Source organism: Nuphar pumila, chromosome 15, assembly GCF_984573655.1.
Source record: "Nuphar pumila chromosome 15, dmNupPumi1.hap1.1, whole genome shotgun sequence".
In the NCBI taxonomy this organism is placed as follows: Eukaryota; Viridiplantae; Streptophyta; class Magnoliopsida; order Nymphaeales; family Nymphaeaceae; genus Nuphar; species Nuphar pumila.
The window spans coordinates 85,655,662-85,679,788 of NC_143263.1; the positions used below are offsets into that span (position 1 = coordinate 85,655,662).

At 40.3% G+C, this 24,127-nt stretch overlaps 2 protein-coding genes and 1 pseudogene across 4 annotated transcripts; 1 reads left to right on the plus strand and 2 right to left on the minus strand.

Moving 5' to 3' along the window:
- The first annotated feature begins 488 nt into the window (after positions 1-488).
- On the plus strand, positions 489-5,066 carry LOC149815850 (transcription factor bHLH48-like). 3 transcript variants are annotated; one of them, XM_089988582.1, is made up of 7 exons: positions 489-1,425; positions 1,904-2,014; positions 2,113-2,178; positions 2,304-2,372; positions 2,513-2,584; positions 2,689-2,907; positions 4,626-5,066. In XM_089988582.1, the coding sequence occupies exons 1-6, from the start codon at positions 919-921 to the stop codon at positions 2,905-2,907; spliced, it is 1,044 nt and encodes a 347-aa protein (XP_089844708.1). In that variant the 5' UTR covers positions 489-918; the 3' UTR covers positions 4,626-5,066. The 3 variants fall into 3 exon arrangements, with proteins under 3 accessions (XP_089844708.1, XP_089844709.1, XP_089844707.1); XM_089988583.1 differs by having other exon boundaries at positions 491-1,425; positions 1,907-2,014; XM_089988581.1 differs by having other exon boundaries at positions 724-1,491; positions 1,907-2,014.
- Positions 5,067-14,249: 9,183 nt separating this feature from the next.
- On the minus strand, positions 14,250-14,920 carry LOC149815851 (ATP synthase delta chain, chloroplastic-like; annotated as a pseudogene).
- Positions 14,921-15,041: 121 nt separating this feature from the next.
- On the minus strand, positions 15,042-23,773 carry GR1 (protein gamma response 1). Its single transcript, XM_089990636.1, has 3 exons — positions 23,732-23,773; positions 16,592-17,432; positions 15,042-16,018 (listed from the first exon to the last, which is right to left on the minus strand). The coding sequence occupies exons 2-3, from the start codon at positions 17,388-17,390 to the stop codon at positions 15,294-15,296; spliced, it is 1,524 nt and encodes a 507-aa protein (XP_089846762.1). The 5' UTR covers positions 17,391-17,432; positions 23,732-23,773; the 3' UTR covers positions 15,042-15,293.
- Between the last annotated feature and the right edge of the window lie 354 nt (positions 23,774-24,127).

Below are 24,127 nucleotides of genomic sequence, written 5' to 3' on the forward strand. Positions count from 1 at the left end.
TTTTTTTTTGAACGGTCTTCCTTTCATATCTCTCTTTCTTTCTATATGTATCATTTCTATGAAGCCACGACAACCGCTCATCTCAACATTTTCTACCGAAATGCCAAGATGGGTGGCTGACTGGGCGATGCACGATGCAGAGTCTCTGCATATTACGTGGACACTTTCAGAAATAATTCCGTGGTTTATGACATTCGCATCCAATCAAGGGTCAGTTCCATTCTAAGAGGTGTAGATAAATGAACCGGATCCAGATCCAGATCCAGGACGTCGAGGAACGTCGGGAAAGATCGTCGTCACTGTCCTCTGCCGTGAAAATCGGGCCGTAGCGTCCGGTAAGAAACGTTACCTCCGACGGTAAAAAGCGTATCCCACGGTAAAAAAAAGTAAAGGTAAATCAACTGACCCAGGAGAGAGAGAGAGAGAGAGAAAAGGTCTCTATATATAGCAGGAGGGAATAAAAGAAGCGTCCCTCGTCCAAGCCAGCCAAGGAGAAACAAGAGAGAGTTTCTAATCTCTTTAGGATGCGTCGCCCTTCTCTTCGAGGCGGATTCTCGACGTACCCTCTATTCCAATTCCCGTCACCAATTCCATCCAGAGAGCAGGCCCGGACTTAGCAAGAGCTCGCTCGCGGCGAGACCCCCAACCACCGGAGAGGTTTCCGGCGGCCGGCGACAACCCCTCTTCTTCTTCTTTCCTACTTCTTCGCTTCCGTTCACGGAATTTCAGGTTGTTCGGTTCTGGCAAGGGTTTTGGGCTTAAGGTTTCCGGTCTCTTCCTTTGGGAAGGTGGGTTTGCTTTGCTTTCTAAGGATATGCGCGTGAAATTCCATCTTGAGGGTCGTCGAATAGATCAAATCTAAGCGTGTTCCAGCGGAATTGGAGGGAATTTCCGATAGATCTGGTTGATTTGCACAAAATGGCAACTTACCAGATGGATCCTACGGGTGGCAACTCGCTCGGGTACGGCGTCTTCCTCGGCCACGTGGAGGCATTTCACCTCGGCGAGGAGATCCGCAGCCTCGTGAGCGATGCGTCCCCGCCAGAGAACGGCAGCTCTTTCACCGCATTGCTCGGCCTCCAGCCAACGGAGGGCCTCGAGCTCCTCCACCAGCCGGATTCAGGCCACTCTCAGCCGCCGCCTCTGGGGGAACGCCTCCCAAGGTGCCTTGACTTCGGCTGGCCGTCCACATTCCCCACCAGCGCCTCCGCCCCCACCCCGGCTGCAGCCGGAGAGGGGGGCGCTGCTTCGGAGGAGTGGTCGGAGAACAGCTCTGATCCGTCTGTCTCGGGCAAGACCTCTAACCAAGTGGCCAAGGTCAAGATCGAGGCGGCCGATTCCGATGCGGCATTCGCCTTCCCGTCCCCTGAAAGCCGTCCGCCGCCTGCAAACAACAAGCGCAAGGAGTCCGCCGAGAATTTAAAGGTAAAAAAAAATTGCTCCCCTATTCCCACCCCTCGCAGAATCAGCCAAAGTTGCCTACTCCTAGAGGTACGAAATGACCAAAACACCCTTAACGTCTTATTGAATAATGGGTTAAATTAAAATCTTCGAATTAACGTGGGTGATTTCGGGATTCAGTAACCGTGAAAAGACTTTTCTTTCTCGCTCTGATTAGAAACTACTCGGAAGCAACCGGAGGGAGTGCTGGAGGGTAATTTGGACTTTTCCTTTCCAGATTTTCACTCACCAGTCTAACCGGAAAAAAAAATTTGCGCGTAGAAAACTGACTAATACATCATTCCTGAAAAAGTTAGGGGCATTTTGGGTAATTAGCTCGTCCTGTTTCCTGCTACTGGTTGTTGGTTGGGGCTTGGGGGTACTACGGACTACTGACTGCAAGGAACAAACTAACAGGTTGACAAACTGAAATGGATCGGGGTTTGGTTTCTGGTGAAATTAGCAGGTCCGACCCGGAGGGAGGAAGAGCAAGAGCGTGGCGGAGAAGCTGCCCTACGTCCACGTCCGGGCCAGGCGAGGCCAAGCCACCGATAGCCACAGCCTCACGGAAAGGGTGAGGATGATCGATATATGCATCTCCATCGACGACGGCCCACGGCTGCTCCCCTCCATCCCTCTCTAAACTAAACTTCTTTTGGTTTCCTTGTGCAGGCGAGGAGGGAGAAGATCAACATCCGCATGAAGCTCCTCCAGGAGCTGGTCCCCGGCTGCAACAAGGTTTTCTTTTTCCTTCGATTTTTACCCTCGTCTTTCGTTTTTTTTTTTTATTCCCTCTGGTTTCTGGTTACCATTCTGTGGAAAATGGGATTGATCTTGGGGTGTTCTTGGATTTTTCGCGGAAGATTTCCGGTACGGCTTTGGTGCTGGAGGAGATCATCAATCACGTACAGTCGCTGCAGCGTCAAGTTGAGGTTCGCTTTTCCCTCCGGACTCCAGTTACCCTTTAGTAGACGCGATTTCAATTACCCTTTAGTTATCATAATTCTGCTGTTTTTATGGCTCGTTAGTTCCATTAATTACAGAATATTTACGGAGAAATATTGCGCTGCAGTTTCTGTCAATGCGCCTGGCCTCAGTCAATCCTACGATCGACTTCGGTCTCGACGGCTTCTTCTCCGGCGAAGTACGCTCCCTCTCCTCTGTGTGTGTGTGTTTTTTTCTTCTAATTTTTAGGGGTTCGGAGTTTTTTTATGATCCCAACTCCCTTTGTCATCTATTTTCTATCAGAGTGGTGCTCTGGCTTCTCCAACGAGGGGCAGCGGGAATGGGATGGGATTCGAGTCTGTACCGGTGTGGCCGGAGATGCAGCAGCAGGCTAACGTCAGGGCTAGACGGCCAAACCACCAGCAACTCTGGCATCTGACCGCACCTTCTTCGTGGGGAAGCGACGATGCCCGCGTCTTCGTCAACACCGACGCGACTACGCCAACCTCGACCTTGGGCTAGGTAAAATTCGGTTCGCTTGGACCACCATTTTGTTTTGTTTTTTTTAAGAACGAGAGGACTAAGCAGTGAGCAGCACCGGAGCTAATAACTCCTCTTCCTCTGCACGTACGATTTTGAATTGAAGCGAGGGCTCGGTTTACTAAGAAAACTTGCTTGTTTTTCAAGGAGCCCCGGAGCAATCGATCGATCGAGCTTTGAGTTTTAACTCTTTTTTTTTCTTTCCTTACTGAATCTTTACACGCTTTTCTGAAAAATCTGCTCGAGATCTTCTCAGAATGTCTCTCTCGTACGGGCTTCTGAGTCTCCCATCTAATCTCTTTTCTGGTTTGAAAAAAAAGAAGGCGAGGCGAGGCGAGGCGAGGGAGTTCGGTTCGGCCTTTAATGCAGGCCACAACCGTACCGACTCACCTGCGCCGTAGGACGCCATATTCGCGCTCTTTCTGGGTCGAGGCCCTCGTATCGGTTGTGTGATGATCTGCTTGAGGTGGGCACTCGGACTGGTTGGGGAGTGTGTGTGTGTGTGTGTTCTCGTTTAGACACCATGTCTCGTGTCTACTTTCCGACTTCCGCTCGACTCGATGGACAAGGCAGGGACTCTGGTGGAACGGTAGCCCGATTTTTTTATCGATTCGGGACGGCTTTCTCGGCTCCAGTCTGGGGAAAGTCTCCACCTAACACATGGACGAGAATGAGCCTGTAAAACGTAACGGAAAGTAACGCCATTCTCTTTTGGTAGGTATTTTCGTCCATAAGCGTCCTCCCATCAGGCCAGGATCCGCGTTTGATGGCAGATCGTACCGTCTCTGCCTGCATTATTGCGTGACCGACTTTGGGCTAACTTTAAGTCCAATTTTCTGATGGCAGGCAGCGAGTTTCTGGTCATTTTACACCTTCCTCTTTTTTCTTTTCTTTTTATTTATTGCACTCATTTGCTCCAACGCGAAATAAGCAATCAATCAGTTTAAAACATTTAAAACGTCGTTATCGTTTAGGTTTAATTCACCTATAAATTATTGAAAACGATGGTTGTGTGCCGCCCGCTTTATCCCCCGGCGTTAAATGCGTTGGATGCTCTCTCTCTCTCTTTTCCGTGGGACCCACAAATTTTCCTTTTAAAAAATGACACTAATGCCCCGCTATGTGGGCCCCAAGCTTTTCCCTCTCTATCTCTCTCTGTCTTTGGTCCCCAACACCACAACCACTTTACCCTCCGCTGTTTCCCGGAAACTATCTGGGAATGTCCTTTGGAGGACCCACGAAAGAAAAGAAAAGGTCCTTTTGTCCCCACCCCCAGCTGGACTGCAAAAAGCTGGACAGACATGGACATTGGGTATCACGAAAATGACCTTTGGAACACTTGGACCGGTTCCCTGCAGTTCAGCCTGGGTTGGAAGACCTTGATAAATCAATATCCTAGTTTATCCCGTCCGCCAAGAAAAAGCAAGCATTACCCGGAAAAGTGGGATGAGTTGGGAGGTTGCTTCGTCGAGCACAGTATAATTTCCCATATTATCCCGCTTTTCTCAATTATTATGAAGTATCAATCGGAGGCATCATCCTGAATTGTCTTTAAAAAGCTCAGAATTTGTGTCTTGGGGTTGGAGTGTGTGGGTGGGTCATTGGGAGCTTAGTAGAAGGGTATTTTGGTCATACACGTAATTGCGATTCGTTTTTCAGTCCCCCCTGACAAAAATTTGTGGGCTATTGGTTTTCAACAGTATGGATGCTGCCCAACCAATTGAAGATGGGAGCTGTGGAGCTGTGACTGTGAGCGGTCCATCGGCCTCGTCTCTAAGCTAAGCTGCGTGTGAATTTGGACGTGTAAATATGTGGAGGAACCTAGGCGGACGGCTCTTCCACTCTCTCTCTCTCTCTGTATGCATCCCTTTGGATGAGAAGAGCAGTAAGGGAGGCCAAAGCATCTTCAATTCTTACGTAATGCCTTGGAAGAAACATACCCTCTATTCTGATTTCTACTCTCTCTCTCTCTCTCTCTCTCTCTCTCTCTATATATATATATATATATATATATACTTAATATTATGTAATCGATTGTTTTAACTAATGTTCTTGTTCTTCATGGTATCGCATCATGCATGGCCTCCAACTGTGTCTATTACTAAATGTCAACGAGACATTAAAAGGGATGGTTCAACCAATCTTGTTTATGGGCAAATCTCACCTTGGACGTTAATTGGTGGGGGGGGGGGGGGGGGAGGTGACAGTCGAAACCAAATAGGTTTGTGAATTTTTTTATGTTTGGTTTCTAAAGGAGGTTGCTGATGTATAATAAATGGTTACCAAAAAGGAAATTGGTATATGAAAATGGGAGAAAAAATGCCTACTTTTTCTCTTTCCTTAAAACTATGGTGAAAGTTAGATGGATGAACTTGTTGAGAATACGTGGCCATAGGGTAACTTTGAGAGGGTCAACTCCAACGCTTACACCTCTAAACTAGAATGGAGGCACAAAGCTTTAAATTTTTTTTTTTTTTGAGAAATATTTTTCTGAATTACTAGTTGATAAAATATTTTAATTAATCTTAGTATTTCTCTATATTTAAGTAAATGACAAACAAAATGATTATGGCTTTAGTAAGACTTTGAATATTGAATTGGAATATAATTGGTTGTGAGTATGGATCGGATTAGATTTGAGTTCATATAACTAAACTTAAAATAGTTATTGAGATTTATTATAATCAAATCTATATTATGTCGTATATGATCATCATGGGTCAGTTCGGTATTTTGACAAGTTAAGATTATGTGTTGAAAGTTTTTATTTTATATCATGTTATGAAGATAAAATTGATTTTGACATGATTCGTATTATCTTATTTTGAAAACATTTATTTAAGCATCTTAATGAATTATGGTGAGAATGAGTCATAAAATATATGAATTGTAATGACATAGTAAGAAAACTTTCATATGCTCAAGTTTCTTAACTCAAAATGAGATGAATAGATTGATGAGATGTATTTTGAACATAACATATATGTGTAATTATATTGGTTCTAATGAACACCTTGGGTAATCGTCCATTAAAATTGAATCAGTTTATTGGTATTGGATTGATTTAGTCATCTTGGATCAAATCATGTATTTTATATTGGATTGTATATATTGATCCAAAATTGAACATAATCATATTCATCATGTGAAACTATTTCAAATTATGTCATGGTGATGCAGTTCAGATCAATAAAATGATTTGGCCTAAAGAGACCTGTTGAATTTCCTTAGATATATTTAGATCAGGGAAGAATTAATGACTCAGTTTTGAATATGTCAAATCCAATTTTGGCTGAGTTAGTCCAAGTTTAAATCATATCAGATCCAATAAACCTTGTTTGGATCTATTTAAACCAAATTGGATCTATATGGATGCGGTTAGACTGATAAGATTTGATTGGACTTATTTGAGTCATGCAACTCATGCTGAATTAGTTTGGATTCAATATATTAGTTTAAACCTAATGTGTTGGATGCATAATTAATTTGAATGCGGCCTAGTCATGCTTATTGTGATTGGATCAGAATCAGGGCAAGTCTACTTGGACCTAGTCTACTTGGACTTGTTCTAATGCTTCAATGTAGATGGGCCTTAATGGATTGTTGGAAATTGTATAGGCTTGATCAAATTTAGTCAAATCAAATTGAATTTGAATTGATCTAATTGAGGTAGTTTGATTCAGTTAAATAAGCTTGGTCAACTTGGATGAGATAGAATCTAGTAATTGAGGATTAGATCTTCTTAACTTGAACTTGTAATGTCCTTAAAAAATTCAACTTTTTTGAAACTTTCTTAAAATCCAAAATTTTGAGAAATTTTAAAAAATTTCAATTGTTATAAAGTTTTGCATGACTCCTAAGGATAATATGTCAACGAGTTCATCTATGGTCACATTTCAACCATTTTAAAAACTAAACGACTATATTAACCTCCTAATATCAGATACAATATGAAATCAACCTTAGATACAACCCGATTAAGGTTATTACTTTAGAGACCATCACATATAAAAAAATGCACAAGACGATAAATTATTTAAGGATTAAGACAATTAAGATGTTACGTAAATGTTTGAGATTTGCAATATTAAGTGTAATTATTGCCTAGAAGAAAATAATCATTAATAAAAAAATTCATTCCAAAATATTTACAAGTCCTCAAAATGTAAAGATTTAGAATCACAAAGTTTAATTGTTTACAAGTATATCAAAATCAAAATATCTAGATCTCCTAGGGATCGTACTTAGGTAAGATAGGTCCCTCTAAGTGCACAACAATCCATCCTCTGCTCAAACCTCTAAGATAGTATTTATAATGTTGTATGACATTAACCACGTGCCCGTAGAAAACCCAAAATCAAACTTGACAAATACAAATCAAGTTTGTAATGGTACAACCAAAATATGATTCTCATAATTTATAAAATGATGGTTCAAGAGAATTCACAACAATAATCATCCATTCATTCATTAACATCAATGACATTCACATTCATGGCGTTTATTCACAAAAATGAATAATGATTCAGCAATTCAGTAGAATATATACTGCCTCCTTGTGATACTGAACCTGGATTTCAGGCTTTTTGGGGAATAGGTGGATTTTATTTGGACACGTGTGGGATGAAACATATAAAATTGAAGTGTGATTCACATTTTGTTTTTCAACATTGAGACTGACAAGAGTATGGGCATACAGAAATTTGTATGAATCTTTCATACTTTGAGGAAACTGGTAGCAGTCTGCCCAACCGCAGATTGGTGAAGGGCCAACAGTAAAACAATTATGGGGAGAAAAATCAAAGAGAAAAAGTAATAGTTGTGACAAATCTAAATGCGTTGCAGTATGGCTCCTCCTAATTTCTTGCAGAACCATGAAATAGTCAGCTCTTATGGAACTCTCCAAGTTGATTCTGTCTGCCTTTTAAATCCTTTCATTTGGACTAGACTAACTTGCAAGTGTCAATTGACCTGCAAATGCTCGTGATAAATTGAAAGGCACAGATGGAGTTGTCCTGATCTCATGAGCCCTGAGGCTCTTCTGAAGCCATGAGAACCAATGGTGCTCAATCCAGGTCTACATCTGGAGTTGTAAGTTCAGTGAATCCATGCTGGGTCAAGATTGGATCCATGACAGCCAAGTTCTTTAATAACAGTTGGACACAATTGAGGTATTCCCAGCGTGTTCTTGCTTCAATGCAGGGAGTTCTGCGTGCATGCTTGTGTGATGGCCAAGTTGGGGAAGCCCCCCTGATGGAATATGAGCTCGATATCCCTCAGTGAGGAAAGTGCAGCTCCAACCGATCCAGCTATCTTATTCAAGCCACAGGGAGTCATGTATTAGGCACAGTTGGTTTGCAATTCTATCCATGCTATGATTCTTCTGCTTGTGTAAATGCAGGAAGTCATAATTTGGGCACAATTGGGTTGCAATGCTGCCATTTAACCTTAATGCTACTATTTGGAATTTGATTGATGGCACTAATGATAAAACTTTGATTTGTGAATTGGACCAACTCCATTAAGTAGGTAGCATCTTTGCTAGCGCACCTGATAGTTGAGCACCACATGCATTTTGTGACATTTCAGTTCCACCATTTTCACTGAAAGTTGCACCAGAACTTCAGCATGTAAAGTGCACAGACACGGTTTGAAAATAAAACTCATTGAAGGGATTCACAGGCAATTGAATTTCTGAACTTAGTTTCAGGTCGATGTGATTGGGATGAGGGATCTTTCATAACCTCGATGTTGAATTTAATGCATTTGTTTGATGGGTTGAAGAGATGGAATTTCCAATAATTTTTCAGTTCTCAAGTGAGTTCCATATTTCGATTTCCCACTTCCAAAGCAAGCTGCTCATGTAGCAAGAAGCTTCTTGCAAGGGTTGGATAGCTGTTTAAAGAGTTTCTAGATGAGGCAAGGGCCGTCGTCCTCTTGAGTTTGATATGTTTTCACTCTACAAGTCGAGGTTAGGTAGCATTTTCAGTTAGCGGCTCATATGAGGATGTTATGTGCATTCTATGTCACAGGAATATGCCATTTTGGCCGTATCCAGTGCAATCACATGGCACAAAATTTGTGCATGCACCTGATAGCCCTCAATCAGGCCTTGAGCCCCACAACTGACGAGTCCGGATAGGGTGCAATATAATTGCACAAATATTTGTGCATTAAGCACCTGATTGCCCTCCATCAGGCCTTGGGCCCCACAACTGACAGGCCCTGTCCCCAAGATGGAGGGTGATCAGGTGCTTAATGCACAAATATTTGTGCAATCATATATGATCTTTTCATGTTTTTGCCACGACAGTAATGATTTTATAATATTTTTATTATTATTTCAATAATATTTCATTTAGAAAAAATAAACTGTCAAAAATAATTTTTATTGATCAAAATCTTGAAAATTTCAGTGTTCTCGTCATATTTTCCCAAAAAAAAAAAAAAATTGAACTTGTGAATCGAACCCATCGCATGTCTTCATATCCATGAATCTTTGTGACACAGGTTTGTAGTTGGGTTTGGATAGATTCTTTTGAGTCCAATTGTTAATGGGATCGGTGACTTCTTTTATCCCAACAGATTCAGGTTGGATCAGATATCCAACCCATATCCTAACCGTTGACAACCCTAACCCCGAGAAGCTGAGATATAGATCAAGACCAACGAGGATGGTGCCGCTTATTGTAGCTAGGCTCAGACCTGCCTGGACCCTGATCCAGCACCATCTAACCCGTTGACGGCCCTAATTATCATGTTATCGTTATTTTTAGTTACCTTCAAAAATGCACAGACAAAAAAAATGGCTCTCATGCAACAGAAAGGATCAATAGTCTGTCAACACAATCCATAAAATTCTCGTTATTGTCTTTACATCATAAATTACCCCGTTTTGAGTTGCTCTCGCATTCATTCCCAAGACGAGAAAGTATTTTTCTTAAAAAAAAATCCAGCCTCAATCCGTTAAGTGACAGGCAACCAGTGGCATTCAAAGAAAAAGAAGGAAGCAAGCAAGAAGAGGATCGGCTTAGGCTCATGCACATTTTCTTGCAGCAACAGGAGAAGAAAGAAACAACTCTAGCTAGGCACAGACAGAGGGAAGAGGGTGTTTGTGGGCCAATCACCAGAGAAAAGAAGGATGGTTTTGTCGATCCGGTGGCTGGGAATCATGCTTTGAGCGATCCCACGAGCTCATTGATGTCAAGCTCGTCGAAGATCTCCTGGAGCTGCTTCCTGACACTTGTATCGATGAGCTTGGCGTTAAACATACATTTTGGGTCTGGGTCCAACCCATTAGGTGACCCGGATTGGCACTGTTAGTGGGGTTAATGAGGAGTTAATGGGTGGAGGTTACCACCCCTGTCTCCCATTATAAAAGGAGAGAGGTGGGGCTTGAGTGCCATCAGCCACAACACCCATGTTGCCCACATTCTAGTATTAGCATTGAGTTCACCATCAACTTAAGGCTTGGGCTCATCGTGGATAGGCTGAGCAAAACGCCCATTACTCGCACATTACAATTCGGTTATTTTTATGTGAATGCGTTAACATTGAGTTATGGGCCCACGTACCATGCAATTCTGCTGCACGTGTGGGTGCGTCAGGAGCATCTTGTTTAACCGGCGAAGGTGTATCTGTTTTCTGACTGCTGATGCAAGCAGAAAAAATTCAAAGTGATTCAATCATGCTTATATGTCATCTAAGGTTGTCAAAAAAATTTCAAAGTGATTCAATCATGCATGTGCAATCACCAAGTGGGTAGCATAATGAGGCCCGCATACGAGAGCCTGTTCTGTGACCCGCAGCATTCCGGTGCCACCGTGAGTTGCAGTCACCCGGCGAGTAGCATAATTGGGGTCTGACATATGAGTGTCTGTCCTGCTACTAGTGACTGGTGGCTTTTGGGTTTGGTCCCCGACGGATTTTCGTGTCGCTACCCCCATGCGAATCAAAAATCGCAAGAAGGTGTTCACTCTCTCTTGTCCCCCTCCAAAAAGAAAAATGCTTTTTTTACGAAAGGAAGACGCAGTCGGCCTTCGTCATTGTATTCGCCGGTGGGTCCAAATCTTTGGTGGCTGCCTGGTGTCCGAAGACCCTTTCGGTTTTCAAGTTAAACTGAAAGACTCATATCGACAAGGCCGATTACCAATAAAAAAAATTAGAGAAACCCTTTACTTGTCGATGAGAGGACCGAGGATGGCTGACAGTTTTGTCGGCACCGCTGGCTGCACTGTGCCGTTGCCGGAAGGTGAAGGGGCAATGTCAGTCGTCGGCCTTGCCGGCGTCGCTGGTTGCCGGATCCCCACGCCGTTTTCCAAGATCGGTCGACAGACTCTCGAAACCCCATATCCACTTTTCTGTCAGAGGGGTTTTTGGCCTTTGGTCATCGATCGGGAAGAGGGGATCGTTGCTTAAGGTCGTCGATTCATCGACAAACACACCGATGGCGTCCGTAGCATGGCGGTGGTACGGACTCTCCATTTAAGTTTCTGAGAGTTCCTAAACCTCTGCAACATTACCTCTTGCCAGTGTGCGTTGCTGGGAGGAGGTGATCGTCGCCGACTGGGCACCAGTGTCGATCGTCATACTGCGACGTGGGTCACCGTGGGGCGACATGGGGAAGACGATTTTGATTTTTCAGAAACCGCAAACAGAAACAGAAACCCTCGAGTTTCTATTTTAATGGTGGAACTGGGTCGGGTCCAGCGTACTGACCTGGTGGTGGCCCGATCTAGACCCATCTAGACCCTTTTGGGTGGATCGGGTCTGTTGGTTCCTTGGGTCGGTCCTGACCCAGGATTGGACCCAGATCCATAAGGGTTTTGGGTCTGGGTCTGATCTGTAATGCTAGAATCCTGTTTGGATCGAGCGAGACCTAGATATTGTTTGGACTAGGTCTGACTCGAGTCTAGTTCAAACCGGGTCAGACCTGGGTTCTTATTTGTACCGGGTCAGACCTGGGTTCTTATTTGTACCGGGTCAGACCCAGATCCTGTTTGGACCGGATAGGATCTGAAACAGGATCCAGGCACTGTTTAAACCTGAATCGGGTCAGTGACCGTTATGACCCTTTTTTAGACCGGTTTAGAACAATTTTTGATCGGTTGCTTACGGTTTTTCACCGGTTCTGAGATGTAGAGACCCTGTTTTCATGAATTCATGAAAAAACAAAGATTTGCTCATTCGATTACAGGGTTTTATGAGCTTTTGTTCATGTTTTTACACTAGTTTATTAGGTCTATAATCGGTTCAGACCCTTGAATGACTGGTTCAGAGTGTTTTCAGACCGGTTCCAGCTTGAGGACCTCGGGTTTTACCCATATGATCTTGCTTTTGTTATTTTTCATGTTTTATAAGTGTTTATTGTTAAAAAATCATGACTTATGCATATTAATTTATGTATTTTATGTTGGTTAAGTTATGCATGATGTTTTAAACATGAATTATGAATAAATTCATGACATTTTATCATCAAAATTAGTTTATGCAGATAAGTTAAAGCATAAACATGTATTTTGATGATATAAAGTATATTTTATCATGAATATACATGCATTAACATGTGTGCATAGGCATGATCCATAACACGAATATGTTTTCGATAAAAGATTTTGATTGACTGATTCATGCAATCACTAAAGTAATTTGAGTTGTATTGATTGAGGATTCTTTGGACCGTATTAAGATTCGTTATTATGATTGTATATGACTTTATGAAACAACGATTTTACCCAAAGGTAGGTTGTTGTGTTCCAAATTCACACGGAGTATAATAGTAGATGTGTATTTCAGCCCATGAAGCATGTTCGTACCCAAAGGTGCAGTGCTGAATTACCTCTGATTACATGATCTGCTAATTTCACCAACTGAAGTCAATTCCTTGTGAATTGAATTGACGGAGCAATTATGAGTATTGTCATTTTCACCAAAGTAGAACGATAATGACTCAACTATGCTCGTCTTAGAAAAGGCGAATAATAAGTGGTCTCATATTTACCTTTTCAATATGAATCTCGTATAAAGTGATTTATCTTTCACTCATATGAAGAATAAAACAGACGTTTTGAAGGCTGTCTATAAGAAGTGAGAGCGCTTAAAATGGTGTCCATGAGAAGTGTAAGTATTTTAATATCTTAGCCTGCTGTTTTTGCAATCGCGACTAACTAAGAATATTTGAGGTGTCATTTCTCACTGTAGAACAGTGAAGAAATTTTTGAAATCTATTGGAACAAAAATTATTGATTTTATACGAGATTTTATCTCAGGCCATTTGGATAAGAAACTTCATTATGGGTCTTGGTATTATGGACTCTATTGAGAGACCACTAAAGATCTTTTATGATAATGAAGCAGTTGTGTCATTTTCAAATAACAACAAGAGTTCAACCTCGTATTGACACATGGAGTAAAAATATTTTATTGTTAAAAAAAGGATTGAGAATCATCTGATATGTATTGATACAATTGAGACGAAGGAAACGACTGTAGATACCCTTACTAAAGGGTTAGCACCGGGATTATATTCTGAACATGTAAAGGGGTTGAGTCTTTTTTATTTTTTCTTATGTATGATAATACATTATATGTGATCACATTTGTGAAAATGAATTGATTCTCTATGACTTTGTGTATTGTTGATTTTGCATAAAGGTATACAGAGAATAGCAGACTAACAATATTAATGAGATTGTGTATCGTTGATTTTGCATAAAGTATCTCTCATATGGTTAGAGAGAATAGCAGAATAACAATATTAAAAGACCAATAAAATGGGTTAGAGACCAAGTTATTTATAAAAGTAATCTTAACATGCAAAAACATTGATAATGAATTATATTCCAATACATAAAAATATGGCATTTCATAAAAAGGTATTTATCTTCATGACTCATATGATTCATTCTTGTAATACAGGATAACATGTGAACCCATTAAATCGAGATAACGATATAAACCTCAATTTAGTGCATTTTTAGTGTCAATGGGTCAAGTGAAAGAATGTTAGACATTTTGGGTCTGGGTCTAACCCATCAAGTGACTCGGATTGACATTAGTCAACTGGTTAGTGAAGAGTTAGTGGGTGAGGGTTACGTGGAGAGACCACATTCACGTAACCACCCCTATCTTTCATTGTAAAAGGAAAGATGTGGGGTTGTACCATGAAAGTCATTAGCCACAACACCCCCATATTGCCCACGTTCTAGTATTAACATTGGGTTTGGGTTCAAGGTCATGCTCACTATCTACCTAAGACCTCATCGTAGGCTCAGGAGAATGTCGAGCACCCGCACTTCATTTTAATGGCATCTTTAGGTAGGCATTTAGAATTTGGTTTTGTTTATGCGAATAGGCCAACACTTAGACCTGGCCGTGAACCCGACGACGAGGGAGGGGTCGATCGCCGTCTTATCCTGACGTTCTTCTTTTCAGTGAGCCTCTGCACCGTCTGTGCGATGTGGCCCATCTGGGCCAGGTGCTGGGATTTGAGCTTCACCACGAAGGTGACGATCGCCAGCTCGGTGTCCATCCGCTTGTTGTAGACGGCCTCGAACTCCTTGATGATGTTGATCCGCTTCATCTCCACCAGGATCTTGAGGAAGTTCGCCGTATGGGGCTGCAGCTTCGACCCCGCCGCGATCTCGTCCATCACCTCCCTCTTCTTCTCCAGATCGATGACCGGGCTCGCGAAGAAGTCGAACACCTTCTCGTCAGTGAACAGCTTCTCCACGTCGCTGCTCGTGATCTCCAGTGTGTCATTCGCGAGGGCGACGTCCACCAGATCCATCGCGTAGCTCAACGCCACGGTGTCCATCATCGTCGCCCCAGAACTCTTGTTCCTCCTCCCAGACTTGGAGAGCCGGAGCGAGAGGAAGGGTCTACCGAAAAATGATGAGCGGAGTAAGGCGGCACCACCGGCCCTCGAGAGGTGCTTCGACGACGGAGCAGCGGTCCAGAGGCAGAGCACCACCAGGGATTTCTGAAGGGCGTTCATCTTCCAGCGAACTTAGCTAGGGCTTCTCTATTCTGGTCGGGAGGCGGAGTGCCACCGGGGATTACCAAAATGATATTGAGTTTTTTTTTTTTTGAGGGAGAAAGATGGGGTTAGGCAGACCCCCAGCAGACAACCATACTATTTGGCGTTCTAACTTACAATGTCCCAACACAAGGTAACGTGCACTAACTGCTCCTACCGTTGGTAAATGATATGGAGTTGATACAAAGTCCAGCGCACAGCGAGCAGTACATTAACCTTCATCAACTCTAGGATCATGAGATTGTCATGTTGAATGCCAAATTGAAATTTGAGTTAGGCAATGTATGATACACCAACCAGCCTTTAATCAAATGCAGAAACTTGCAGCATTTCATACATCAGAATCAAACCCTATATTCCAGAACCCATCAGGTGTCGAAGGAGGAAGATACCGATGCCGATGTCTCGAGACACCATCATGATGTTCGCACCGGGCTCTGTCACTGTTATTATTACCACAGTCATCTAGGACAGCATCATAGAATTTTTTGCACTGCTTACATTCAAATCCTTTCAGAGATTCTCTGTCACTTTTTTTCCTCACTGATTCTACAAACTTGAAACTTCCACCATCTGGTCTGGTGGTTGTAGGGTTCTGCCTCCGCTGAGCAGGACCAGGATCCATTTCTTGTGTTTCATCCTCTGAATCAAGATCCATGTCTTTTGGTGCTGCAACCAAAATGTCCTGGGCTTCTTCCTTTGGGATCTTCAGACCAGGATTTCTAACAGGACCCTTTTTCAGGTTCTCCTGAATATTCTCCATCGGCGTGTCAAGAAAGTCATCATGTGGGTCTGCTCCTCCAGGTCCTTGGTGTGACCTGGTATCCCTCCATGACAAGTTGGCACGCTTTAGACCAACTGGGAGTTCGGCTTTTACATTCATTGTACGTTTCTGAGGATAAAGGAATGAAGTTTTCTTGCTGGAGGGGGCACCAGGACTCTCCATCGGACCAGAATCTTTAACATTCTCCAATTCTTCTTTCACAACTGTGATGTTTTTTAGTTTGTTCTGATCATGAGGACTGGGACTAGTACTGGAGTCTCCATCTTTAGAGTCTGTGGAAGAAAAAGCCACTGATTGCACATCAATTTGCACATAGTTTTAGCATTTCCACTGTGCAACTCTAGGAACTGCCACAGCTTCAAGAAAAAAGTATCTAGGATGAATAAAAATTGGAAGCATTCAGAAATTAGGATGGAAGACTGGTGCAAGTAAACATGATCTATGGACTTCGAGTGGCAGATAGTGGGAATATGAACAGTATCTGCAGCATCTCAGTGACACAGACTAGTTAGTACCGTGTCATGCCAGATTCAATGAAGAATTTAATAATTCAAGATCTTTTCAGTCCCTAAAAGTTACGGACATTGATCAGGTCAAATTCCACAACATAGGTCATGATCACCTTCTTATAGCTCCCACTAACCTTGGAGGTTGACACTTCCTCACCGAAATCTCAAACTTGGAAAGTGGGATTTGGTAGCTGATATAAATCCATGAATAAATCAATCATATGGATGAAACAATAGTAGCAGAACGAAAACAATAAAGCAACAATTGACCTAGAAGATGACTAGTTAAGTTTTCAAAAAAAGAAGCAACAAGGACAAGCAAAAATAAAACCTTACAGGGTGAGTTGATAGGATTGATGGGTGAACCCATTCCGCGCTCCATTGCTTTGCAGGGGAGCTTATTTTCAGCCAAAAAAACAGACCTGCTAATAAGTATCTCATACTGATACCTTAAGTTCACATACATCTTTTTCAATTGTTTAAACCTGCCAATTGAAAGTTCCTTTGATTTCTGCTCAGTTAATAGCTTTGCTTGATCAATACTCTGATCCAATTCTCTATGTTTTAGCTGCTCCTCTTTCAATTTGACCTGTTGTTGTAGTTTCTCTTGTAGTTCCTTCCCATCATCAACTTCTTTTGTTTTTCTTCGAAGTTGTTCATGCAGACCAGCAATTTCTGAGTTCACTTGTAGACTTTTTGCTTGGGTTAATAGATGACTTTTCTCTATTTCATGCATCTGTAATAATTTTTCCTTCTCAACCTTAAAGCTTTGTACTAAATATGCTTTCTCCTGCTCAAAGGAAGCTTGGATGTGTGGAATTTGATCCAAAGCCTTCTGTTTTTCTCTTCTAAGATCCTCAATTAACAATAGTAGAGAGTTTTCTTTCTGCTTCCAGTTGTCTTCTGCATCTTTTTTAGCCTTGCTTAGCCTTTTCTGCAAGCTCCTATATTTGGTCAGTTCAGTCTGGAAATTAGGGAATAACTGGCTGCAGAAAATGAATTCTATCTGAGAAATCCGATCTTTAAGCTCTTGAATAGTGGCTACCAGTAGTGTGCTAAGCCCACTGAAGTACTTGGGAAAATCGTTGGCGTCAGAGAAGTCTAAGGGAGAAGAATTTTCTAAGGGTTCTTCCATTTATGAAGGCAACAAGAATAACTCAATTACAAAGTTGGAGACCTGGAGCCATGGAGAAAATTTAACCAAGAACATCATCAAGATGGAAGAGCAAAGGTATCAAGAAATCACAATAATGACATTCAAACATAAAAATACATAGCAAGGCCCAGATGCATCACTAAAATATTATTCAATCCCTGAATATCAAGCCACAAACATCATATCTCACACCAAAAAGCAGATCAACAGTATTTAACATATTCAAATGGAATAAACCTTGTGTTTCAGTAGGACCATATTAGTCAAGAGATCAATACTCCTGAGATTTTGGCAAAATCCTTAAGTATACATGTCTCGTGTATCAATTCTCACCATAAAATTTAATAATGTCAACCACAACTATTTTAATATTTCAACCATATAGATGCATATATAGCTTTTTGGAAAAGCAAAACAGCTCAGAAAAAAGAAAAAACCCAAGGTTTACCATATTCTGAAGACATCTAAGGACACCATAAATATGATAACCTTATTGATAATAAATACAACATTCTCAAACTTTTATAGCTAGCACAGTGAGATACTTTTCTCAGACTATCAATAAGCAAATTTGTAGGGATATCATTATAAACTTTGTTCACATTGGAAAATTCTTGGTGGGTTAGAAAAAGAAGAAATTGAAAATGAAGACCAAAATTAGATAAAATTACAATTTAAAATGAAAACAACATAAAATAAAGGGAAAATTCCATTTAGGGGACAAACTTTTGCCTATAATTCCAAAAATGGCCACACTTTTATGAAATTCCAGATATGAGCCAAACTTTTTCCTCAAAACAATCAAATAGGGACCTCAGGTCAACAACTATCATCTTGGAAAACATGATTTGGTGATTCCTTTTTGGTTTCTTGTATTGTCCCTTCAAAATTGAAAAGTATTCATTTATCCTCATAAAAAAGAAAAAGTAAACAGTTTGACCTCATAATGGCGAAGGTCACTGTTGTAATGTGACTTGTGATTTAACCTGAGTTAAAGGATAATAATAAAAGCAGGCTCTTGCTTGTCAGTTTCCAGGAAAACAGAGGCCCAAACTTGGAATTAGGGGCAAAAGGTTGGCCCCTAACTGGAATTTCCCTAAAATAAAATTGCATAGGAATTCAAAAGGAAGCAAATGCATGCACTCTTCCATATTTTTAAACAAAGAAAAGCATCTTAAGCAACAAGATGCTATATTTGTAGCAAACATTTAAGAATCCACATAACAATGTTAATAGTTTCAAGCAGCATTGATATAACATGATCTATTTCACACAGACAAGGACATGGGTACATGACACAATACGGATAAGTTTGTGATGCGGATCAAATTTTTAATGATTCGGATCAGGCAGACCTGGATCCGAACTCCATTCAATCCAAAGCTTGTGGCTTGTGGAGACCACACATGGGACCCACCATGGAGGACATCCACCCCTATTTTTGGACTTGGATAATTTTGGAGAATCATATTTATGGCCAAGGTCAATTTTGAAGAATCTATTATTGGCCTGGATCTATTTCTGGAGATCCTAAAAGAAGAGGAACAACAATTAAACTAGGTCTAATTTTGGAGTTCCCTATTTCTGGAGGTCTTAAAAATAGGAACACTAAAATTAGAGAGGAGCCTGCTGGGACCCACCCTATGGGGCATCTTCTCTATTTTTGGAGCTCCATGGAAGACGTGTAGGGTGATTTTAAGAGCCCCTCCAAAGATGGAATGAAGAAGTCCAAAGAGTAGACCAATTTCAGAGAAGAAGATCCTATCTTTAGCATGGTCTAAGTAGGGTTTAACCAAGAACAGTCCAATGCATTTCAAGGCTTACCTAGATTTAGATTTTATTTAAAATTTGCTTTGCAACTTGTGTATGGATTTATGAGCCCCTTGGCCTATATATAGAGGCCTTGTTCCCTGTTTGAAAGGAAAGGAAATGAAATGAAATAGAACAGAACTTGAATTGTCTCTAGCTCACATCCATCTCTCTCTCTCTAATGACGTCTCTCTATCTCTTTTGGTCTCTCTCTGCCCTTCTTCTCTCTCATTCTCTCAAGGGCTCGTCCCTGTCTCTCTTATTGGTGTGTTGATCCTTAGTGGATGTGACTTACTAAAGTGGACCAAGGCTGCAACCAAGGCTCACCTCAAACCGGCGTGGTCAAAACCGAGTCCCCGATGGTCTCCCTTTTCCCAAGCCAAGTCTTGGTGCATCCGACCTCTCTCAGCCAACCCAGCCACTGTAGCAGACCACAACCAAGTCAGCCTAAGCCCAACAAGTCATGCAAGCCTTTCCCTTAACCCCCACCTAAGTTAGAGTCTACCCAACTCACTTCAGCCCAAACCTGAGTTTTGACGAACCCTGAATTCCATCAGACTTCTAAAATTTGCCTAACCCAAACCATAAGGTGTCCGAATCCGAAATTTGGACTGAGTACACTTTAGGGTGTCTAGTTTCAGCCCTCCAAATTTCATGATTTATAGAGCTCTTTATACAGAGAACTTTATTTTTCAATTCAGGTTTGCCTGTCCCAAAATCCAGTTTGTCCATGTTCTGCCCTGTCTAGTTAGGCCACTTAAGAAATCGTATTTCCCTTTTCCCGTATCACCTACCCCATAAATTTTAACCGGACTTAGTCCAAGGTGTCTAGAAACATCCCTCAAAATTTGGGATTTTTCTGTGACACAGTTGGGAATTCTGATTTTTCTCCCGAAGTGTGTCAGAAACCCATACCATGTCTAACCGAGTTAGCCCCTTGACCTTGCCCTAACCGAGCCTACCTCCTGCCCAAAATTTTAAAACCTAGGCCCAGGCACGCATCATCTTGGTACACAAGAGTTCTATAAAAGTAAGACACTGGAACACACACGTGTGTGTGATTACATATGTTCAAAATTCTTAATCTAAAGCAATAAAACATGACTATCATTTTAAGTGTAAACTCTTGAACAACAATTTTAAAACAGTATGATTAAAAACATCAAAGAACAAAACAAAGTAGAAATTTGAAATTGAGGGTAACTGATAACGAATTTTAAAAAATGAAACATGCAAATAAGTAACCCAATAGGCATTCAAGATCATAAAAGATCAGCATACAGCGTTGACTGTGTTGAGCACTGGTTTGACTGTACCTATGAAGTGACATGATGTGTCCTAGTGTTGTATCAATACGGGATATACATGCTAAGTAAAGTGTATGTTGACATTGAATATGATGAATTCATTTTTATCTCTCAAAGAGAAAAAGTAACATATAACGGCTAATCAACTAAATATCATTAAGCATCAAGTACTAACTACCAAATATCAATCAGATAATACAAAACACAAAGTGCAAAATTACAAACTAAATCATCAATGACCATAAAAAAAATTGAAACCCTTCTTCAAAACTCCATTTCCTTCTGCATTGTTGAATTCTTCACTTTCAGTCATCGAAAATCATTTACCTTCTTCATCTGGCACAACCATCAAGTTCTTCAAATGTAATAATGATATCAAATGTCAACAATTTTAGAATTCTTCTGTTTTATCTCTTGAAAACCTTCATGTATGTATTCATTGTCAAATATACAGATCACTTAGATTAGATGGAGCAAGTTTCTTCTTTTTGCGTATATGACATTGAATGTACTCCAGTTCCATTCACGTTGAAGCACTGCAAGGTTTACTTAGACACGCTATCACTAGTTTTTGCAATATTGGACTACTATGGACAAAACATTTCCATCAAAGTCCTAAGTGAGAAAATAACATCTCAAGACTCTAAGAGAAATATAAATCATGAAAATTGATGAATTAATGGAATAAGTGGAGAAATGAGACTTGGGCTTTGTTTGGGAGCTGGTAATTGGAATGAGAGTTGAAGATTCGGGTTAAAGTTTGTTCAAACTACTGTAGTGGTGGTTGTTTACCACCTATGTCACACGGATACTCCATTTTGACTCTCATTCTGTATTTCCTTGTATATTAGTTACATTAAAAACTTCATAAAATTTGTTGTATTCCAGTATCTTCAGTCCTATCCATGTGACATGGTTTGGGTGAATAGCGTAGTTTATGGACATGAGAAATGAGGTGAGAACTCCCCTCGTTAATATTTGCACTCTAACTAACTACCAACTCCTAGAAGTGGCAGCCACCAAGTCTAAGAATCGATAACTTTCACTTTTCATCAATTGAATGAAGAGGACATTTAGTGGAATAACATGGATGGAGCACAAGAGCTAGATAATGAAGACCCCATGTATCTTGGAGACAATGTGGATGTTGAAGGAAGAGGAGAAGAAGAATATATTGATTATGATTATTGATGTATCATGTTTTATTAAAAAACTTGGTTATTTAACACTTAATTGCTCATAAACTTGGTTATTTTATTTTTGTTTATGTAATATGAAAGTATATGTCTTGTGGAATGTTCTTAATTGCAAGATATTTAATATTTTGCATTGTTCTTATGAGATATGAATGCAATATTATCTATGATTATATATTAGTTGATGTTTTATGATGTCTTCTGCAACATAAATGCTTCATGTGTAATTTTATGGTTGTATTTTGTGCAATTCATCATTATTTCATGTGATATGATTTTTTTAGGATTTTTACTATTTATTTATTTTTTTGCTTTTTTTAGATTTTTTGAGTTTTTTATTAAAAAATTGTGATACGTTTACGATACAATATATGGTGTTATTATTTGCCCGACAAATAAGGGTAACGATACACTACTTACAACCTTAGTTTCAACATCTATAAATAGAGTTGTTGGATTGTTCCAACAGCTATATTTGACTAGTCAACTCGACGTTGACTAATCCAAAAAGAACCTAACTAAAAGAAAAAAGAAAAATAATAGTTACAACTAGTTACAATATTTACATATATAATATAAAAGTATACACAAATATGTATACATACTTAGGAATGTATACATATAGATACATGTATATATATTGTACATATACATATTATATGTATATACATTTTAACAACATTTATCTTAACAATTTGGACTCACTGGAACTGAAATTTGAATAATAATTTCATGCTCAACCTCATCAATAGTAGAAAACATAGTTCTATCAACAATGTCGGATGTGACTTCAAAATTATGGTGCCCTTAATTTAAACTGTTGAAGGATTTATTTGTGATCTATTTTCAAGCATTTGTTCATATGCCAAAAATTAGAGCATCATAACATAGACCATGGGAACTGCAACTTAAATAACAATTTCAGACTCAATCTCATCAAACTTTAGAAAATATAACCCCACATCAACAATGTTGGATACACAATGTAACTTTAAAATTATAGGGCCCTTATTCACATTGCCAGTATATTTGTTTGTGATCTATTTTCAAACAAAGGTTCATATGCCAGAAATGAGTGCATCGTCTCTCTCTCTCTCTCTCTCTCTCTCTCTCTCTCTCTCTCTCTCTCTCTCTCTCTCTCTCTCTCTCTCTCTCTCTCTCTCTCTCTCTCTCTCTCTCTCTCTATATATATATATATATATATATATATATATATATATATATATATATATATATATATATATTGCTTCTTCAACAAAGAAGGTATAGTTTGTTATATTATGCATCTCAAACCCAATTATGAAATTAGATCTAAAATTACATAGGGAAGATAATGCAGTTCTATGCCCACTTCATGCTCACATGTAATATGTATTTTTTGCTTGTTGCGAACTCTTAACTCTTTTTGTGCCAATAGTATTGCCACCACTGCAAATGACTCAACCCTAGGGCACGCACAAACATGCATATTTCAAAATTGGAATCAAATAGGATTTCATGTGGATGATTCTTGCCGAAAATTTATCATCATAAAACGAACACACCATTTTTATCATATTGATATGTAACCCTCATATTTGGTCTTTCATCCCCAATGGCAATTGTATACTTCCCTGAATGATCCACCTCACCAGTCATCTTCCCCAAATTCCTCCCTTCCTTCTTCACTATTCATAACAATGAACGAAGCTAAACCCCTAAAATAGTTTCCCATTAATTCGAAAGAAAAGAAAAAAGATAAGAATAGATCGTTAGGGTTTTCCCTTGCGGTAAGCTCACTCAAATTAACAAAAGGTGCACCCAAAAAACAGCTATAGTTCACAATATTAATGCAATAAAACCAAGCATGAACTGAATGCAATTCTCCCTTTCCGAATCCTTTTCGTCCGACCCACATTCCCATGGTTTTCCAAGGAAAACATGGGAAACAAAAACTGGAAGAAACTAACGCATTTCCATGGAATGAGACGAGCCATGAAAACGAATAATCACAAGCCTCACAGATTACCTGATGAGGATGTAGCAGATGCTCTCCTTTCCTCGGGGAAATATTAGGGTTTCTTCTTGCTCCTTATCCACGCCCTTATCCCTCTTAACTCGACCGGCAAAGCCAAAAAATAAAAACAAAAAAAAAAAACCCACTCGGAGTCTTCTGAATTCTGCTTTTAAATTGACGCTCGTATTCCTGGTTTCCCTCTTTTTTTTCCTTCTTTTTGTTGGTAGCAGTAGCGGTGTCAACGGGTCGGATCTGGTAAGGACCCAAATAGGTCAAAACCGGATTTGACTTTGAGGTACTGGTACTGGATACAGACCCGGGTCAAATCGGGTCTACCATAAGAAAAAACATACTTGAGCCCTAAATGGATTACATGAACCAGATAAAGTCCAGAGCCGAAAAAATAAT